The sequence below is a fragment of the Salmo salar genome, chromosome 10 (genome assembly GCF_965601325.2).
Source record: "Salmo salar chromosome 10, fSalSal1, whole genome shotgun sequence".
Classification (NCBI taxonomy): Eukaryota; Metazoa; Chordata; class Actinopteri; order Salmoniformes; family Salmonidae; genus Salmo; species Salmo salar.
In genome coordinates this window covers 83,399,723-83,419,941 of record NC_138300.1, presented here as the reverse complement: position 1 = coordinate 83,419,941, position 20,219 = coordinate 83,399,723, and the positions used below count along the sequence as shown (strand labels likewise).

Genomic DNA, 20,219 nt, shown 5'->3' with positions numbered 1-20,219 from the left:
TTTGATCTATTTGATACCATTCCACTCATTACCATGAGCCCGTCCTCCCCAATTAAGGTGCCACCAACCTCCTGTGGTATATGTCCCCAGACCCTTCTCTCGGCTGTGATGGCAATGATGGTTAACAGCCAAGCTCAGCAATTGCCAAGAACACTGGGTGCAAACATCTATTTTCAAATTTAAACCACATTATTCTGAAAACCAACAAATAGCATTCCTGATTGAGACTGACACCAGTTGTAAACTCATCAGGGTAAGTGGGCGTACCACGGGGGCCTGTTAAGTGACTTGATTGCGATGGAAAAGCTGGAGAGCCATTCCACCAAACTGTGATTAGCACCTTATTACAGTCATTTTGGGCTAGATTAGCTGTCCGAAACCAAAGATTATCGCTATTCTACTCCAGCAGCTAACTAGAGAGAACTACTTTTGGTCACTCTGGAACAGGGAATAGAGAAAGAGGCCCGTATCTCACAAACAGTGTAGATGGAAGTTTTGTATATCCAGCCCAGGAACAACATTGTAGCCTTGCAGACAGGCACTTTGGTTGTGCTACACTGACACCTGTTGGTATGAAGCAGAACTGCAACTGATTATCCACATTTGTTATTTAACTAGGCAAGTCAGTTTAAGAACAAATTCTTACTTACAATGACGGCCTTCCCAAGCTGACACTCGGAAAATTGTGCGCTGCCCTATGGGACTTCCAATCACAGCCAGATATGATTCAGCCTGGATTTGAACCAAGGACTGTAGCGACGCCTCTTCCACTGAGATGCAGTGCCTTCGACCACCACGCCACTCAGGAGTCTTGTGTCTTTTTTCTTTGACTTCTTGTGCACTCTTGTCTGGTTCCCTTTGAATGATTGAAAAAGCTGCAAATAATTAATGGTTAGAGAATACATTTGCTTGATTAGCTTTTCAAGGTTGTGAGTACCTCAGTAGACCCGCCGTAACCCCTAGAGCACCAGGTCTGAGATGTAATTAAATACAGTGCATTCAGACAGTATTCAGACCCCTTGACTTTTTCCACATCTTGTTACGTTACATCTAGTTACGTTTTTCCCCCCTCATCAATCTACACACAATACCCCATAAAGACAAAACAAAAACAGGTATTTAGAAATGTTTGGAAATGTATAAAAAAAAGAAGGAAATATCACATTAACATAAGTATTCAGACCCTTTACTCAGTACTTTTTTGAAGCACCTTTGGCAGCTATTACAGTATCGAGTCTTCTTGTGTATGACACTACAAGCTTGGCACACCTGTATTTGGAGAGTTTCTCCCATTCTTCTCTGCAGATTCTCTCAAGCTCTGTCAGGTTGGACGGGGAGCGTCGCTGCACAGTTATTTTCAGGTCTCTCCAGAGATGTTTGATTGGGTTCAAGTCCGGGCTCTAGCTGGGCCACTCAAGGACATTCAGAGACTTGTGCCAAAGCCACTTCTGCGTTCTCTTGGCTGTGTGCTTAGGGTCGTTGCCCTGTTGGAAGGTGAACCTTCGCCCTAGTCTGAGGTCCTGAGCGCTCTGGAGCAGGGTTTTATCAAGAATCTCTCTGTACTTTGCTCTGTTCATCTTTCCCTCAAACCTGAATTGTCTCCCAGTCCCTGTCACTGAAAAACATCCCCATAGCATGATGCTGCCACCACCATGCTTCACCGTAGGGATGGTACCAGGTTTCCTCCAGACGTGACTCTTGGCATTCAGGCCAAAGCATTCAATCTTAGCTTCATCAGACCAAATAATCTTGTTTCTCATGGTGTGAGAGTCCTTTAGGTGTCTTTTGGCAAACTCCAACCGGGCTGTCATTTGCTTTTTTTCTGAGGAGTGGCTTCCGTCTGGCCACTCTATCATAAAGGCCTGATTGGTGGAGTGCTGCAGAGATGGTTGTCCTTCTGGAAGGTTCTCCCATCTCCACAGAGGAACTCTGGAGCTCTGTCAGAGTGACCATCAGGTTCTTGGTCACCTCCCTGACCAAGGCCCTTCTCCGATTGCTCAGTTTGGCTTTGCAGCCAGCTCTAGGAAGAGTCTTGGTGATTCCACTGTGTTCTTGGGGACCTTCAATGCTGCAGAAATGTACCTCGACACAACCCTGTCTCGGAGCTCTACGGACAATTCCTTCGACCTCATGGCTTGGTTTTTGCTCTGACATGCACTGTCAACTGAGGGACCTTATATAGACAGGTGTGTGCCTTTCCAAATCATGTCCAATCAATTGAATTTACTACAGGTGGACTCCAATCAAGTTGTATAAACATCTCAAGGATGATCAATGGAAACAGGATGCACCTGAGCTCAGTTTCGAGTCTCATAACAAAAGGTCTGAATACTAATGTAAATAAGGTATATCAGTTCTTTATTTTTAATACATTTACAAAAAACATGTTTTCGATTTGTTATTATGGGGTATTGTGTGTAGATTGATGAGGAATTGTTTATATTTAATCCATTTTAGGATAACGCTGTAACGTAACAAATTGTGGAAAAGTCAAGGGTTTGAATACTTTCCGAATGCACTGTATACAACAGAGAAAAGGAAAAAGGGTCAATGCCACTGTTGATAGGAGATTTCAGCAGGAAGCAAAGCAGGTGTGATCTGGTCGTGACCAGATGTACATATGATGTGATTAGGGACGTGTGCTGCATCACGTAGCTACCCTTCATACACACACACACAAACACATGCACGCACGCACACGCACACACACAGACACACACACACACACACACACACACACACACACACACACACACACACACACACACACACACACACACACACACACAGCACACCCACACCACAGTCTTATCAACGTCAGCCACCCCAGTGGTGACTCACCAGACTGTAGACTATCTATCCCAATATAAAGATGTTGTATTGTCACATACACCGGATAGGTGCAGTAAAATGTGTTGTTTTACAGGGTCAGCCATAGTAGTACAGCGCCCCTGGAGCAAATTAGGTGCTTTGCTCAAGGACACATCGGCTTACTTGCTTCATGAACGGCATAAATAAATGTCAAAACATGATAATCAGTGGTTAGAATGGTCCCAGATAGCCTTGGTCAGATTCCTCCATCTTTTAATGTCAGACTGTGTGAACGTGATCTACATTTTCACACTTTGTGAAAGAAAAGTTGATTTCATAGGAAGTCTTCCTCTTTCATAGGAAGGTTTGGCCTACTGGATGTGCTCACTGCTCTCCCGTTGATAACGCATGCGTCCCAAGTGCAACCTTATCGCCTATATAGTGAACTACTTTTTGAGTCTGCATGGTCAAAAGCGGTGCACTATTAGCCTGTAGGGAATAGGGTGCTATTTGGGAGGCGGCCAAACACGGTCGGTTGTGATCTCATTAGCTGCTGCTGGGAAGAGCAGTCTACTATCTGGTGCTGCTGAAGATAAAACTGAAACGACAGGTCATATGATATTTATGATGCAGCAGGCAGCAACTGAACCGGGGTTAGGTGAGATTTATGCCGGCAGGCCTACGATCAATGAAACAATACATTATTTCTTTATATAGACAGTCAAAGCAGTGTTTATCTCATTCACAGCCATGTAACACTAGAAGCCAGGGCAATAGGGCACTGTAGTCTTTATCTTTCTATCTAACTTTTTGTGTATTCACGTACTGTATGTGTGTGTGCACGTGCATGCATGTGGGTGTGTTTGCAGGCACATCCCTGGCAGTAAACTGCAAGTCAATAATCTTGCTCTCTGTCCCACAATTGTCTCATTAATTAAGATGGCACTACAATATTGCTTTCATTCTAACAGAAGCTTTTGTGGTACTCAAAGCGAATAATATGACTTCAGTTTGAAAAACATACCTCCCTGGAGGGCAAATCCAGGAAGAGTGGAAAGAGAAATGCAGGGGAAAAAAACACCTCCTCTTCCACCTCTCTCCCTTCTCCTGTCTCCCTCCTCCTCCATCTACTCCCTATACCATCAATTACCGAGCTGGAAGAATGATTAAATACTGCTTGAGGGACTTCGTTCAATAACGACAAATGTTCCTCAACGCAATGCTTCATTTTGTTTCTCAGTCTGTAATGCCACTAAGAATGGATGTATTGTAATGCTTCATTTTGTTTCTCAGTCTGTAATGCCACTAAGAATGGATGTATTGTAATGCTTCATTTTGTTTCTCAGTCTGTAATGCCACTAAGAATGGATGTATTGTAATGCTTCATTTTGTTTCTCAGTCTGTAATGCCACTAAGAATGGATGTATTGTAATCCTTCATTTTGTTTCTCAGTCTGTAATGCCACTAAGAATGGATGTATTGTAATCCCTGAAGCTGGGAGACACAAATCCATTTCACAAAAACCACAATCAAGAACTACAGCAGTGCACAGACAATAGAAAATACTTTAATCATAAATAGATCAGTGATAGGACAAGTAATACAGGGCATGTCGGGTTATATACAAGAATGACTCTCTAAAGCAGCTGTGATCCTTCTTACTGTGTTTAAGGGTGTACTGTATGTACACAAAGTGACCCAGAACAAGTTAGGAGCATCAAAGATTAGGAACAGTATCTCATACAGTAGTAAATAGCATAAAAAGTCATCAATTGGTTCTCAAGTGATCATCTACAGTGGTTTTCTCATGTGTTTTCTCTTTTCCCAAATGTGTTATGGACACATGTACACAAGGAGATAAATCCAGAATAAGAAGCCTCCAGCACAGCTGCTTTAGCCTCAAATGACTCCAAAGTAATCAATTCCCCTGTCGTCGTAATCATGTGCAGCACCATGAACAGTATACCAGTGAGACTTCCATGAGCTATATGCTGATATAAACTGGGTGGTTAGAGCCCTGAATGCTGATTGGCTGACAGCAGTGGTATACCAGACCGTATACTACGGGTATGACAAAACATTTATTTTTACTGCTCTAATTATGTTGATAACCAGTTTAGAATAGCAATAAGGTAACTGTGGTATATGGCCAATATACCGCCCCCCCCTCATGCCTTAATGCTTAAAGGAACCCCAATACAGTAAAAAATACCAGGGTTCCATGGATGCTGCTTTTTTAACACAATTTCCCATACCTTTTCTCCATCCTCCTAAGAGCTACATTCATTCTGTACACAGCTAGCTATGCTTGGTTATCAACTCCTGTGTTGATATTCTGTAGCAACTTTTCCTTTCCCAGTGTGGCTTTTGAATACCCTTTTTTCATCCTCTTCCCTCCCAGTCTTCCTAATTGAATAAAGCAGGATTAGCTCAGTGACATTCACCCTTGTGTTACAGTACAACTGTCTGTAAAGGGTGGAGGAGTTGGCTAGAGCAGAGAACAGATGAAAAGGCAGACCCACTGGGCACAGACGTCCAATTAATTTCAACGACGTGGAACAACGTTGATTCAACTAGTGTTTGCCCAGTGGGAACTGCGTTGCACTGTGCACCGTGAAAGCCAAAGGCCAGAGGATTCTGATGGTGAAACTGGAAGAGCCTCAACAGAAAGGAAATGTAGACATCAATGAAAAGGGGCTGTATTCATTTTTCGGTGGTAGCCGTGTAGTAGCAGAGCAGAAACTGTGGGGTGCTCTTTAATCGGTACCCATCGCATTTCTAAACCTCACACGCGGCCTGGCACAGATTACGGAGTAGATGGTTGAACGCCAGGGAGCATTCATAATCTACATTTATATTCCATATAAATATTATGTATATTCCATATAAATATTATGTATATTCCATATTCTTATCTCAAACCAGGTAGAGTGGAGTAGAGAATATATAATCGGACTGATGTATTGAAGAGAATAAAACATCTCTTGAATCTCAAGTGTGTGAGCATATGGTTAGCATGGCCTACTTCCCTGTTCCTCTGTGGTCGTGGTGGTGAAGATGCTGTACATTCATACATTCATTAAATCACGAACAGGAACTGCATGTAGATAAATGACATTGGATGGATTCTCTATTCCCTTCGCTCAATTCATGCTTTGGGGGGAGATATTGTGGTGTGTGAATATGCTGCCTGTGTTATGGTTTCCAACTAGATTCACTGATACAGTTGATCATAATGAGAAATATAGATTCAAATATGTTTAGGCAAACCTATGCTAAACAATGTAGTTCAGATTCTTTTTGACTGATCATCTTTCCAATTAACCGTTATAATAAAAGTTGTACATTTCGTTTTCAAAAGGAATCATTTTTGAATTTTACAAATAGAAAAGACAACATTTTACAAATTGCAGTTGGAGAGTTTATCTCTTCGTAAAAAACAACGAGTTCTGGATGGTGACACAGCTGCTAAAATGGCCAACAAGAGCTACTGTATGTGGAACACTGAGATCAGCTGCTGGCACCTGGAGTAATAATGCATGCATTGTTAACAATCTGATGACGTCAGATCTCAGATCAGTTCAGACCTTTGTGGGTAAAGAAATGTAAGAGTAGTATCCTCAATGCATCTTTAGCCCCATACAGACTGACGATGTCATGTTAGCATGATTCACAGGTTAAATGACAACACAACACAACACTTAACAATCTCAGACATGAATGACGCACACAACAGATGCTCGCTACAGTACAGTCAGGCTACAGTACCAGCCAGTACACCCACAGGAGGTCCCCCATCCGTTTGGTACCAAAAGTAGGTCAATTTGTATTTAGACAGTAAATGCAATGGTTTAAAAAGAAATAGCAGCAACCAACTAGAAAATATCACAACACAATCTCCAAATGGGTTATAGAATGTTGTTTTCATGAATCTCTGAAATTATTTACAGTATCTGATACTGAAAAGAAAATGAAAACTGGGTGACCTAAAATACTCCATAAAAGTGAATAGCACTGCTTGTGTTTGAGCCACTGTGTGGGTCCACTATCCCTCCCACCACATAAAACATCTATCTACACCAGCCACAATATATGCACTTGGATTAAATGTTTACAGAGCCGGTCGAGAAGGTGTCTCTGTGTGACTGGGCTGTGTGTGTCACATCTCTTCCTAAACACAAGGAGCTAGTCCAGATCATTTCCCCGGATTCCATAATGTTGGTCCCAATATCCGCAGTCGTCCCGTACCCACCCGACTTCTCTGCTGCTGCCCGGCTTCCTGTGAGGGTCAGAAAGGGCAAAGACTCCTCAGACAAAGGCATCTATTGAGGGTCTACTCGGTGCCATTCTGAGGCAGTTTCCTCAGGACCCAAGCAGGCTGACCTCATATCTGCCTGATTCCCCAGGGTCTTTCAGTCTGTTTCACTCTTACGGAGGCAGGGTTGTGAGGATGAGTCAGTAATCCTCCTCTCAACGTAGGAATGTAATGTCTCTGTATGTTCTGAATATTGTAGCTTTAGTCCTGAAAAGAATAATAGCACATAGCCATACAGAGGTCAAAGTCAACCACCAGGTTACGTAAGATGTTTTTGAGTACAAAATCAAGAATCAATGCAGGCTGTCACTCAATTGTGCTGTATTATCATGTCAAGAAGATAGAATGAAGGGATGTGTAAACGGTTGTCTACCTGTGATGCATGTCAATGTTTCCCTTCTATATCTGTTAGTCTACAGAGAACAAGAGAGACGGCATAATTAGAAACATTAGGAAAATTGTGAACATTAGGCTTGAGTCAAATTCCCTTGTGTTGTCTACTTCAACCTTTTATATTATTCCCACACACACACACACACAGCTCCTCCACATCCTCATGGAAATCTACATTACCAAGAATTCCCACCCTCAGGTTCCCAGTCTCTCTTTCTAATAAGGACACAGATGCCACACTACTGGCATCAGATGTCTCACAACTCCTAAACCATCAACTGCCATATGTTCTGCAGACTCCCCGTGGCTGTTTTTGCTCATCAAACAACCTTATAGACTTCTGCAGTTATTTCTGCATCTCATAACCAACAACAAGGTCAATAGAAGCTGACAGTTGACTCTACACACCATACCAAGGTCCTTGGCTGATTATCTTTTAACTCACTTTTAGGACACACACACACACACACACACACACACACACACGATTCAGAGAATAGTGACCTTCCCAAAGGGCTCTATAGAAACAATAAAATGTTCAACCAAATACCTCCCAGTCATGTTATAAATTTGCAACTGAGCCAGAGGACAGGAATAGAATAAATGGATTGGTTATTATGAAGTTTCAGAGGCTAACTTTGGCCAACAGGCAGTCATAGAGAACGGCTTTGTAGGATCTCAGTGCAAACAGCCCTCACACACACACACACTAAACTTTTCCTCTCTACTCCCTTTATGACCGAGACCAACTTTTGTTTGAAGATGACGTGGGGGTTTTCTTTGAACACGGAGAACAAAAACTGTCCATCGGTAGAAAGATGTAGTCTTCAAGGGACTTTCATGTACAGTATTTCCTTTTTTGCTTGATGTTGTCTCTTTTACTGTAAAGCCATGGTTAATCGAAGGACAGCGATTGGAGGCTGTACTGAAATCACATAATGGTGGAATCAATTAGTCTATTCTGGGCATCAACGCAGCAGACAACGCAATACTTTATAGCAAAGGGGGAGGGGTGTGTCCATGTCCAGGACGGGTAGATCATCTGATATGTCCCGTACAGTCAACACAAGTAGAAAACTTGACAACTACGTTACAACCAATTGTATTGCAATGACTATCCACTGATGACCATCCTGTCCAATCATCCTCACATCCCTACTACACAGACGCTGTACAGTAGACATAGATGTCATATTTACTTTTGTCTGTGGACTTGGACTGGCTGCCTGCAACGGTGGTCATGTCAGATGGTAGACCTACGTACACCCCGCCATAGTTCCTGAGGGAGTAGGAAAAAGGGTCAAAGGTCACATCAAAGAGCACATGACTCTAAGCCTATGTACTTTGGCAGACTCCCACCAAACAACAGGGCATCCTGTGAGTTAGCACTGCAGTGAGTGTGTGTGTGTTTGTGTGTGTACAGTATGTAACCAAAACACATTAGGGAAGCAGCAGTCCAGGGGACTACTCTAATCCAACCATCTAATGACTGTAATCTTCTCAGAGTAGGAGGAAAACAGTGAGGAGTAGGACGATAGGACAAGCACTTACCTTCTTTTCTCATCGTCTGGTGAGGACTCATCTGTCCTGATTGAGACAAGAATCACAGATCAGCTCACAGGACTTGATACAACGCTCAATGCTCAAACATATTTTACATAACACCCAACATGACACAAACAAGTGATTGACATAGAGTTGACCTGGAGGACTTGGTTATATGCAGGGAAATACTTGGTATGGCACTGTGAGGGCACTGATCAAAAGGGAATCAACAATATGGATGGTTTCCTACCTACAATGAATGTAGGTTAAATGGTTAGTGGACTATGTCATGTACATTGTCACATTTACCTTTCTTCTCTGTCCATAGAAGAGGCATGAAAAAATAAGTGTACACATGAACTGCCAGTCAAAGTGTCTGTGTAGCAGGACTAGAGGTGTGTTGTGTTGCAGTGCTGAACCCTGGGGAGCTGTGTGACTGACTGGCCGTGGTTGGCAGTGTGCTGCTGTCAGTCCCCATTGGTCCTGGATTAAGCACTGTAGCTGCTCAGATGTTTATCAGAAAGCACACACACCACACACACACACAAGTTGATTCAAGAAAATGTTTTGGAAATGGGTGCCTGCTCTCCCTTCCCACGCCACGATGATGGAGGTGGCTCACCGTGCCTAGTGAAGACGTATGTTCCCTTTATAACATAATTCATGCAATTTGCCTTGAATGGAAAATGACTGTTCCTTTGATTTACTGAACAGGACTAATTCATTGTAATAGCAGTTCTGGAACATGTATTCATTTCTCTACACATTAATATGCTATAGGCAAAATATTTGAAGGCCTTGATACAAAAGACTGAACATTTTAATTTGATTACATGACAGTAGGTGTTTTGAGGTCTTGCAATGTAATATCCATAAGGCCAGTGTAATAGCCCATTTTGAATTTAGTCTCTCTCTCTCTCTCTGCTGTACTTACAAATCTTTGGAGGTTTCTGCAGGTCCTGTGAAAATAAGGAAGAGAAAAAGAAAATCATTACATATTTCTCATCATTATGTTCTGGATGATACATAACGTGTAGATTACAATAGAAATTTACATTTTACCCAGTAAGTGAGGGTGATATGAGGTGGTCTTGTCTCACAGCAAAAGACCACTCCACACCCATCACATCAAGCCCACCATTACTTATCCATTGACACAGTGTATGTCGCTCCTCTCTGTACTGTGTCTGGTTTATTTATAGGGACGCAATGCATTACAAACAGAAACATCAAACATGACAAACTCTGTCTTTGAATCATTATTACAAAAAAATTATATATAATCTTTTGTAAATAATTAAAAAAATTGAAAGAAAGAAAACAACCCAACTAAGTGACCAAATGCCTGCAACCCAGCAGTTGGTTCAACCAAACAACCCAACAGTTGGGTCAACCTAACAACCCAGCAGTTGGTTCAACCTAACAACCCAGCAGTTGGTTCAACCAAACAACCCAGCAGTTGGGTCAACCTAACAACCCAGCAGTTGGTTCAACCAAACAACCCAGCAGTTGGGTCAACCTAACAACCCAGCAGTTGGTTCAACCAAACAACCCAGCAGTTGGTTCAACCAAACAACCCAGCAGTTGGTTCAACCAAACAACCCAGCAGTTGGGTCATCCTAACAACCCAGCATTTTTTAGAGTGCACCTTCAACACAGTTTCTCACCCACAATAAAGTCAAACACAGAGCACCCAGAAACAATAACACTTCATCAACGCGCCACTCTACCTTGCAATATCAGAAATGCGGTAGACTCCGTACATCACTTTTATTAACACAACTATCTGACTTAACGGCTCCCTTCCCACTCATTGAAGATGTTACAGAAGTCAATGAGGCACAGCTTAATGATCACCACTTCAAATCAAATCATATTTGTCACATGCGCCGAATACAACCTTACCGTGAAATGCTTACTTACAAGCCCGTAACCAACAATGCAGTTCAAGAAATAGAGTTAAGAAAATATTTACTAAATAAACAAAAGTAAAAAATAAAATAAAAATGAACAATAACAAGGCTATATACAGGGGGGACCGGTACCGAGTCATTGTGCGGGGGTACAGGTAAAGGCCAACTGTAAAGGCTCCTGGAATTGCCTGGTCAAAAGGACAGAAAGAGCGCTGAGGGTGATGTGGGCAGACTGGGCTCTTAGTGCGTCCTGTAATTTGACAGAGGAGTTATTGGCGGATTTCGAGTGGCACTCCAGAGCTCTCTGGGGTAGACTGTATGGACGCCTCACCCTAATCACCAACTTCACACTGAGAAGGGCCTTGACATGGATGTGTAGGTAGGCCACGTAGGGCAGAGATAAGTAGTGGAGACAGGTAGAGGTCACAACGCGGCTAGGACTGGCTCTGAGAGAGATGGGTGGACGGGCTCAGGAGGAAGAGAAGGGATAGAGAGAGTTGGACAGGCTCTGAGGGAGGGATAAGGAGGGACGGATGGATGTCAGATATATTTTCCTCTATATTATGGAGGTTGTCAGAGAAATGTAGAGATCACAACAAAGCCAGCATTGGCTCTAGGGGACAGGAGAGATAGAGAGGGCTGGACCTTAGAGAGGGTTGGACCTTGATGGATGTCATGTATACTCTGTATCAAAGACGGCTAACCTTGATCAGCAAGGGTCAAATGGACCAACAGCCTGCAGTGGACTTCGCTTATGTCAGGTAGATAGTGTCATGTAGCTATGGTCATACATCATCTAGCTTAATAAACTCAGCAAAAAAAGAAACGTCCCTTTTTCAGGACCCTGTCTTTCAAAGATAATTTGTAAAAATCCAAATAACTTCACAGATCTTCATTGTAAATGGTTTAAACACTGTTTCCCATGCTTGTTCAATGAACCATAAACAATTAATGAACATGCACCTGTGGAACGGTCGTTAAGACACTAACAGTTTACAGATGGTAGGCAATTAAGGTAACAGTTATGAAAACTTAGGACACTAAAGAGGCCTTTCTACTGACTCTGAAAAACACCAAAAGAAAGATGCCCGGGGTCCCTGCTCATCTGCGTGAACGTGCCTTAGGCATGCTGCAAGGAGGCATGAGGACTGCAGATGTAGCCAGGCCAATAAATTGCAATATCTGTACTGTGAGACGCCTAAGACAGTGCTACAGGGAGACAGGACGGAAAGCTGATCGTCCTCGCAGTGGCAGACCACGTGTAACAACACCTGCACAGGATCAGTACAATAGAGACAATACTGTGCAGCTGTATTCATAGACCTGGCCAAGGCTTTCAACTCTGTCAATCACCACATTCTTATCGGCAGACTCAACAGCCTTGGTTTCTCAAATGACTGCCTCGCCTGGTTCACCAACTACTTCTCAGACAGAGTTCAGTGTCTCAAATCAGAGGGCCTGTTGTCCGGACCTCTGGCAGTCTCTATGTGGGTGCCACAGGGTTCAATTCTCGGGCCAACTCTTTTCTCTGTATACATCAATGATGTCGCTCTTGCTGCTGGTGATTCTCTGAGCCACCTCGACGCAGACGACACTATTCTGTATACTTCTGGCCCTTCTTTGGACACTGTGTTAACTAACCTCCAGTCAAGCTTCAATGCCATATAATTCTCCTTCCGTGGCCTCCAACTGCTCTTAAATGCAAGTAAAACTAAATGCATGCTCTTCAACCGATCGCTACCAGCACCTGCCCGCCCATCCAGCCTCACTACTCTGGACGGTTCGGACTTAGAATATGTGGACATCTACAAATACCTAGGTGTCTGGTTAGACTGTAAACTCTCCTTCCAGACTCACATTAAGCATCTCCAATCCAAAATTAAATCTACAATTGGCTTCCTATTTCGCAACAAAGCATCCGTCACTCATGCTGCCAAACATACCTTCGTAAAACTGACTATCCTACCGATCCTTGACTTCGGCGATGTCATTTACAAAATAGCCTCCAACACTCTAATCAACAAACTGGATGCAGTCTATCACAGTGCCATCCGTTTTGTCACCAAAGCCCCATATACTACCCACCACTGCGAGCTGTATGCTCTCATTGGCTGGCCCTCGCTTCATATTCATCGCCAAACCTACTGGCTCCAGGTCATCTATAATTCTTTGGTAGGTAAAGCCCCGCCTTATCTCAGCTCACTGGTCACCATAGCAGCACCCACCCGTAGCACACGCTCCAGCAGGTATATTTCACTGGTCACCCCCAAAGCCAATTCCTCCTTTGGCCGCCTCTCCTTCCAGTTCTCTGCTGCCAATGACTGGAACGAATTGCAAAAATCACTGAAGCTGGAGACTCATATCTCGCTCACTAACTTTAAGCACCAGCTATCAGAGCAGCTCACAGATCACTGCACCTGTACATAGCCCATCTGTAAATAGCCCATCCAACTACCTCATCCCCATACTGTTTTTTTTCTTCTCCTTTGCACACCAGTATCTCCACTTGCACAATCATCTTCTGCACATCTATCACTCCAGTGTTTATTGATAAATTGTAATTATTTCACCACTATGGCCTATTTATTGCCTTACCTCCCTTAACTTACCACATTTGCACACACTGTATATAGACTTTTTTCTATTGTGTTATTGACTGTATGTTTGTTTATTCCATGTGTAACTCTGTGTTGTTGTTTGTGTCGCACTGCTTTGCTTTATCTTGGCCAAGTCTCAGTCGTAAATGAGAACTTGTTCTCAACTAGCCTACCTGGTTAAATAAAGGTGAAATAAATCAAATAACAAAATACACCAGGAACGCACAATCCCTCCATCAGTGCTCAGACAGTCCGCAATAGGCTGAGAGAGGCTGGACTGAGGGCTTGTAGGCCTGTTGTAAGGCAGGTCCTCACCAGACATCACCGGCAACAACATCGCCTATGGGCACAAACCTACCGTCGCTGGACCAGACAGGACTGGCAAAAAGTTATTTTCACTGAGGAGCCGCGTTTTGTCTCACCAGGGGTGATGGTCGGATTCGCGTTTATCGTCGACGGAATGAGCGTTACACCAAGGCCTGTACTCTGGAGCGGGATCGATTTGGAGGTGGAGGGTCCGTCATGGTCTGGGTCGATGTGTCACAGCATCATCGGACTGAGCTTGTTGTCATTGCAGGTAATCTCAACGCTGTGTATTACCGGGAAGACATCCTCCTCCCTCATGTGGTACCCTTCCTGCAGGCTCATCCTGACATGACCCTCCAGCATGACAATGCCACCAGCCATACAGCTCGTTCTGTGCACGATTTCCTGCAAGACAGGAATGTCAGTGTTCTGCCATGGCCAGCGAAGAGCCCAGATCTCAATCCCATTGAGCATGTCTGGGACCTGTTGGATCGGAGGGTGAGGGCTAGGGCCATTCCCCCAGAAATGTCAGGGAACTTGCAGGTGCCTTGGTGGAAGAGTGGGTTAACATCTCACAGCAAGAACTGGCAAATCTGGTGCAGTCTATGAGGAGGAGATGCACTGCAGTACTTAATGCAGCTGGTGGCCACACTGTTACTTTTGTTCAGGGACACATTATTCCATTTCTGTTAGTCACATGTCTGTGGAACTTGTTCAGTTTATATCTCAGTTGTTGAATATTGTTATGTTCATACAAATAATTTGTTCATGTTAAGTTTGCTGAAAATAAACGCAGTTGACACTGAGAGGACAATTCTTTTTTTGCTGAGTTTATGTCACAATGTATACATGTAGCTTACATTACAAAATTAATTCCATTCCAATCAAGTTGCCTTCAAATCACCTTCCTCAACTATAACTAAATTCCAAGAAATTGTCAATTCAATTGGCCTTCATTCACCTTCCTCATCTGTATCACGAAGGATTCTACTTTATTCGGCGAATAATTGAATGTTTTGTATTCACTACTGTGTCCCAAGAATCCGTCATTGTATGCAATGGAATGGTAAATGGTGTCGACAGAGAGGGCCACCTTGCTTTTAGCTCTTAGGAAAGTTTGCAGTATTTTGTGTTATTACATACAGCCGGGAAGAACTATTGGATATCAGAGCGGCAGTAACTCACCAGCACTATCAGCATTACAACCAGGAATACGACTTTCCCGAAGCAGATCCTTTGTTCGCACCCCCCAGGGCAATTGAACTGATTCCAGAGGCACGACCCAAAACAACGCCGGCGAAGGAGAGGTACTCGGAGTGGTCTTCTAGTCCGACTTAAGAGGCGCGCACAACACCCACCGCTTCCGAGTATATTACTCACGCATGTTCAATCTCTGGATAATAAAGTTGATGAGCTCAGGGTGAGGGTTTCTTTCCAGAGAGACATCAGGGATTGTAACATACTCTGTTTCACGGAAGCATGGCTCTCTCGGGATATACTGTCTGAGTCAGTCCAGCCAGCTGGGTTCTCAGTTCATCGCACAGACAGGCATAAATATCTTTCCGGGAAGAAGAAGAAGGGGGTGTGTGTTTCATGATTAACGACTCATGGTGTAATTGTGATAACATAAAGGAACTCAAGTCCTTTTGTTCCCCCGACCTCAAACAAATGCAGACTGTATTATCTCCCAAGATAATTTTCTTTGGTTATAGTCATGGCCATGTATATCCCCCCTCAAGCCGATACCACGTTGATCGTCAAAGAACTTCACTATACTTTATTCAAACTGGAAACCACATATCCTGAGGCTGCATTTATTGTAGGGTACTACAAACCAAATTTGAGAAAAAGGCTGCCGAAGTTCTATCAACACAGACTGGTGTTTGAGGGTACTATTTAATGAAGCTGCCTGTTGAGGACTTGTGAGGTGTCTGTTTCTCAAACTAAACATTCTAATGTACTTGTCCTCTTGCTCAGTTGTGCACTAGGCCTCCCACTCCTCTTTCTATTCTGGTTAGAGCCAGTTTGCGCTGTTCTGTGAAGGAAGTAGTACACAACGTTGTACGAGATCTTCAGTTTCTTGGCAATTTCTCGCATGGAGATACTCAACTAGTCTAAAGAGGAGACCAAAGCCCTTATACAGAAACAGTACATGGGGTGTGCCTTCATTTCTCAGAACAAGAATAGACTGACGAGTTTCAGAAGAAAGGTCTTTGTTTCTGGCCATTTTGAGCCTGTAATCGAACTCACAAATGCTGATGCTCCAGATACTCAACTAGTCTAAAGAAGGCCAGTTTTATTGCTTCTTTAATCAGGACAACAGTTTTCAGCTGTGCTAACATAATTGCAAAAGGGTTTCCTAATGATCAATTAGCCTTTTAAAATGATAAACTTGGATTAGCTAACACAACATGCCATTGGAACACAGGAGTGATGGTTGCTGATAATGGGCCTTTTTACGCCTATGTAGATATTCCATAAAAAAAAACTTTTTTTAAATCAGCCGTTTCCAGCTACAATAATCATTTACAACATTAACAATGTCTACACTGTATTTCTAATCAATTTGATGTTATTTTAATTGACTTTTTTTTTGCTTTTCTTTCAAAAACAAGGACATTTCTAAGTGACCCAAAACTTTTGAACAGTAGTGTATATATTCTTAATTCCATTCCTTTACTTAGATTGTGTGTATTGGGTATATGTTGTGAAATTGTTAGATATTACTCGTTAGATATACCAATACCATCTGCTAAACACGTGTATGTGACCAATAAATTTGATTTGGAACATTATATAACTTTTGAAAAACAAGGTAACAACACCCCCTCCCCTGTCCTCCATCTTCTCCATAATAACACCACTTTTCTACAAAGCTGTCCACCGAATTATACTCATGTAATTGAAGGAATGACGTTAGAAAAATATCAAATATCAAATATCAAATTCATAACAAACACAATTTTATCCTTAGTTATAGAAGAGGAGACCAAAGCCCTTATACAGAAACAGTACATGGGGTGTGCCTTAAGACAGAACAGAGTGGCCCATTCACAACCCTTACAAAAGCTTATTCATCATCAAGGGCACTCAGATCTGCTTACACAAGAGGAGGGATGTGGAGCCCAATATCCATTACGTTTAGAAGGCACTGTCCCATTGAGTCTCAGGACAAACAAATGGGTGTGGAATGAAACACTGCTGATATGATCAAATTTAGGTCTACACTACCGATTCCGATACTGTTACGAATGGGTGAAGTGTCACTTTAGCATTGGCCAAATTGAGGTTTCCAATATGCTATGTGAAATCCGAAGACCTTTGCATTGAAAATTGACAGATGCACTACACTGCCAAAAGTATACGAACATCTCATTCCAAAATCATGGGCATGATTATGGAGTTAGTCCCACTCTTTGCTGCTGTAAACTCTTCTGGGAAGGCTTTCCACTAGATGTTCAAACATTGCTGCGAGGAATAGCTTCCATTCAGCCACAAGAGCATTAGTGAGGTCGGCATTGATGTTGGGCGATTAGGCCTGGCTCGCAGTCGACGTTCCAATTCATATATCCCAAAGGTGTTCGATGGGGTTGAGGTCAGGGCTCTGGGCAGTTCAGTCAAGTCGTTCCACACCGATCTCGACAAACCATTTATGTATGGACCTTGCTTTGTTCACGGGGGCATTGTCATGCTGAAACAGGAAAGGGCCTTCCCCAAACTTTTGCCAGAAAGTTGGAAGCACAGAACCCTCTAGAATGTCATTGTATGCTGTAGCGTTAAGATTTCCCTTCACTGGAACTAAGGGGCCTAGCCGAACCATGAAAAACAGCCCCTTATTCCTCCTCCACCAAACTTTACAGTTGGCACTATGCAATCGGGGAGGTAACGTTCTCCTGGCATCCACCAAACCCAGATTCGTCCATCGGACTGCCAGATGGTGAAGCGTGATTCATCACTCCAGAGAACGCGTTTCCACTGCTCCAGAGTCCAATGGCGGAGAGCTTTACACCACTCCAGCCGACACTTGGCATTGCGCATGGTGATCTCAGGCTTGTGTGCGGCTGCTTGGCCATGGAAACCCATTTCATGAAGCTCCCGACGAACAGATCTTCTGCTGGCATGGCTCCAGAGGCAGTTTGGAACTCGGTAGGGAGTGTTGCAACCGAGGGCAGACGATTTTTACATGCTGCGCACTTCAGCACTCGGTGGTCCCATTCCGTGAGCTTGAGTGGCCTACCACTTCGCGGCTGAGCCGTTGTTGCTACTAAACGTTTCCACTTCACAATAACAGCACTTACAGTTGAACGGGGCAGCTCTAGCAGGGCAGAAATTTGATGAACTGACTTTTTGGAAATGTGGCATCCTATGATGATGCCATGTTGAAAGTCACTACAGCTCTTCAGTATGGGCCATTCTACTGCCAATGTTTGTCGATTGCATGGCTGTGTGCTCGATTTTATACACCTGTTAGCAACGGGTTTGACTGAAATAGCAGAATCCACTATTTTTAAAGGGGTGTCCACATACTTCTGGCCATGTAGTGTATCTGTGCACACAGGAAAAGAGTGCCAATTCCATTTGATTCTATCCCATTCTGTATATGTACCTAAGCTGTTGAGTTCATAGATCAATAGTTCTGACCTCTACCACACATGCATCATAATGACAGTGTCACATGTCCCTGAGCTTGAGAGTGACCTCTAACCATGGGCTTAATGATCCCTCACAGAAACCCTCACACATCTTCCCTTTGTATTACACTCATGCATAATCATGCTTCTCATCTACTATACAGCTAGACTACTAGTTCACAGCATTTTCCTCCAGGGTCTCCCTTCCAGGAAGTGGAACTAGAGCAAATTCAGAGAAAATAAAACATGAACCTGTTTTTCACATTAGCTGCCTGGGGTTCTGTTAGAGAAGGAGTCTGTCTGGCCTTTGCTGAGACACACACACACGCACGCACGCACGCACGCACGCACGCACGCACGCACGCACACACACACACACACACACACACACACACACACACACACACACACACACACGTTGTTGCTCTGATGGTTAGGGAGGTAATTCCACAGGCGCTCTGATTCTATCACCATCATTTTCCAACCACACCAGCAGCCAGTGATTGCTAAAAAGAAAATGTATTTTTATTCAGTCATTCGGTCATCGCTCATTGATTCAGAAAAACAGTATATTACTTCAGATTAAAAATTGTGTAGTGTGTATTAACCCTCTTAACCAGAAACATTCACAAGTAGGAGTAAGACCTTAAGGTATTTGCCCAGTGAAATGTATCCTTTTGAGGGCTTTTGATGAATAAAACTAGGATGTTGAGTAAGCATTTCAAAATTAGCAGTCACAAGGAGAGCCAGCATCAATCACCTGGAGATAGAAAAACGGACAACCGATAGCTGCTGAGATGTCAAAGTCCTGTCTTTCTTTCATCCACAATACCCATTGAGAGAACTGGACGCCACAGACTTATTTGAAACCACACACACAGCCTATAGACTCGTCCTTGAAAGCATTACAAGAATATTTACGTTTTAAATTCCTAAAAACTTTGCTGTCTCCTGGTTACCAGGGGTCAAAGTCTGAGCCTAAAAACCCTGAGGCAACCTCTGCACCCAACCACTGTCAAACCCTGAGATGACCATACACATACGGAACACACCTGGATGCAGAAAACCACTGCATAAAGTACACAAACACACACACAGTGAAAACCTCCAACCCTCCGCACCCCCAAACACCCAGATGATCTAGAACTGGAACACTCACCCCCTCCTGAGGTGCTGGCGACTGAGGAATTGCCACAACCCATTTTGCATAGACACTGCCACTGGGAAGGAGTGGTATTATGTGTCTCAGTCACACTGATTTACTATTTGGTGGTTTGCTCCTGCACTCTGTGTCCATCCCATCTGCAACGCTGAACTGAGTGGTGTGTGTGAAAGCATGGAGATACTGTTATATACACAGATGGAGGGGGGAGATGTGGGGTGGGGGAGAGGGAAAGAGAGAGAGATGCTCTGTCCTCACATGATTTGCTATTTTTCTCCACTCTGACAGGGTTGTCCAGGAAACGGGGGAATGGGCAGGAGGGTTTCGAAGAAGCCAGCCAATGGCAAGCTTCCAGTTCGGTAAAGCTTTATAAGGGAGTTCCAGCTTTTATGTATGACTCTCCAAATTCATGGTATTATAACACATGTTATGCCGCTCTAGATAAGAGTGTCTGCTAAATTACTAAAATATAAATGTATGTTAAAATAAACGAATAAAGAGTTTTCACCCCCGCCCCCGGAAACCTCTCTCAAAGCTACGGATCCG

The 20,219-nt window shown here is 43.4% G+C and overlaps 1 protein-coding gene across 2 annotated transcripts; it reads right to left on the bottom strand.

Moving 5' to 3' along the window:
• Nucleotides 1-4,356: 4,356 nt before the first annotated feature.
• Nucleotides 4,357-19,900, bottom strand: c25h12orf75 (chromosome 25 C12orf75 homolog). Of its 2 annotated transcripts, XR_014379068.1 has the most exons (6): nt 19,671-19,900; nt 9,999-10,023; nt 9,071-9,101; nt 8,719-8,798; nt 7,500-7,539; nt 4,357-7,333 (listed from the first exon to the last, which is right to left on the bottom strand). XR_014379068.1 is itself a non-coding variant. In XM_082957195.1 (5 exons), exons 1-5 carry the CDS (start codon nt 19,711-19,713, stop codon nt 8,398-8,400), a joined length of 231 nt encoding a protein of 76 aa, XP_082813321.1. In that variant the 5' UTR covers nt 19,714-19,856; the 3' UTR covers nt 7,546-8,397. The 2 variants fall into 2 exon arrangements, 1 of the variants encoding a protein (XP_082813321.1); XM_082957195.1 differs by lacking the exons at nt 4,357-7,333; nt 7,500-7,539 and adding an exon at nt 7,546-8,444 and having other exon boundaries at nt 9,071-9,106; nt 19,671-19,856.
• Between the last annotated feature and the right edge of the window lie 319 nt (nt 19,901-20,219).

Excerpts from the sequence above, each read along its gene's own strand:
- c25h12orf75 (XM_082957195.1), bottom strand. The coding sequence starts at position 19,713 with ATGGGTTGTGGCAATTCCTCAGTCGCCAGCACCTCAGGAGGGG. Across the intron at positions 9,107-9,998 it reads GCAGAAACCTCCAAAGATTT|GACAGATGAGTCCTCACCAG; the intron begins GTAAGTACAGCA and ends TGTCTCAATCAG. Across the intron at positions 8,799-9,070 it reads CCAGACGATGAGAAAAGAAG|GAACTATGGCGGGGTGTACG; the intron begins GTAAGTGCTTGT and ends CTACTCCCTCAG.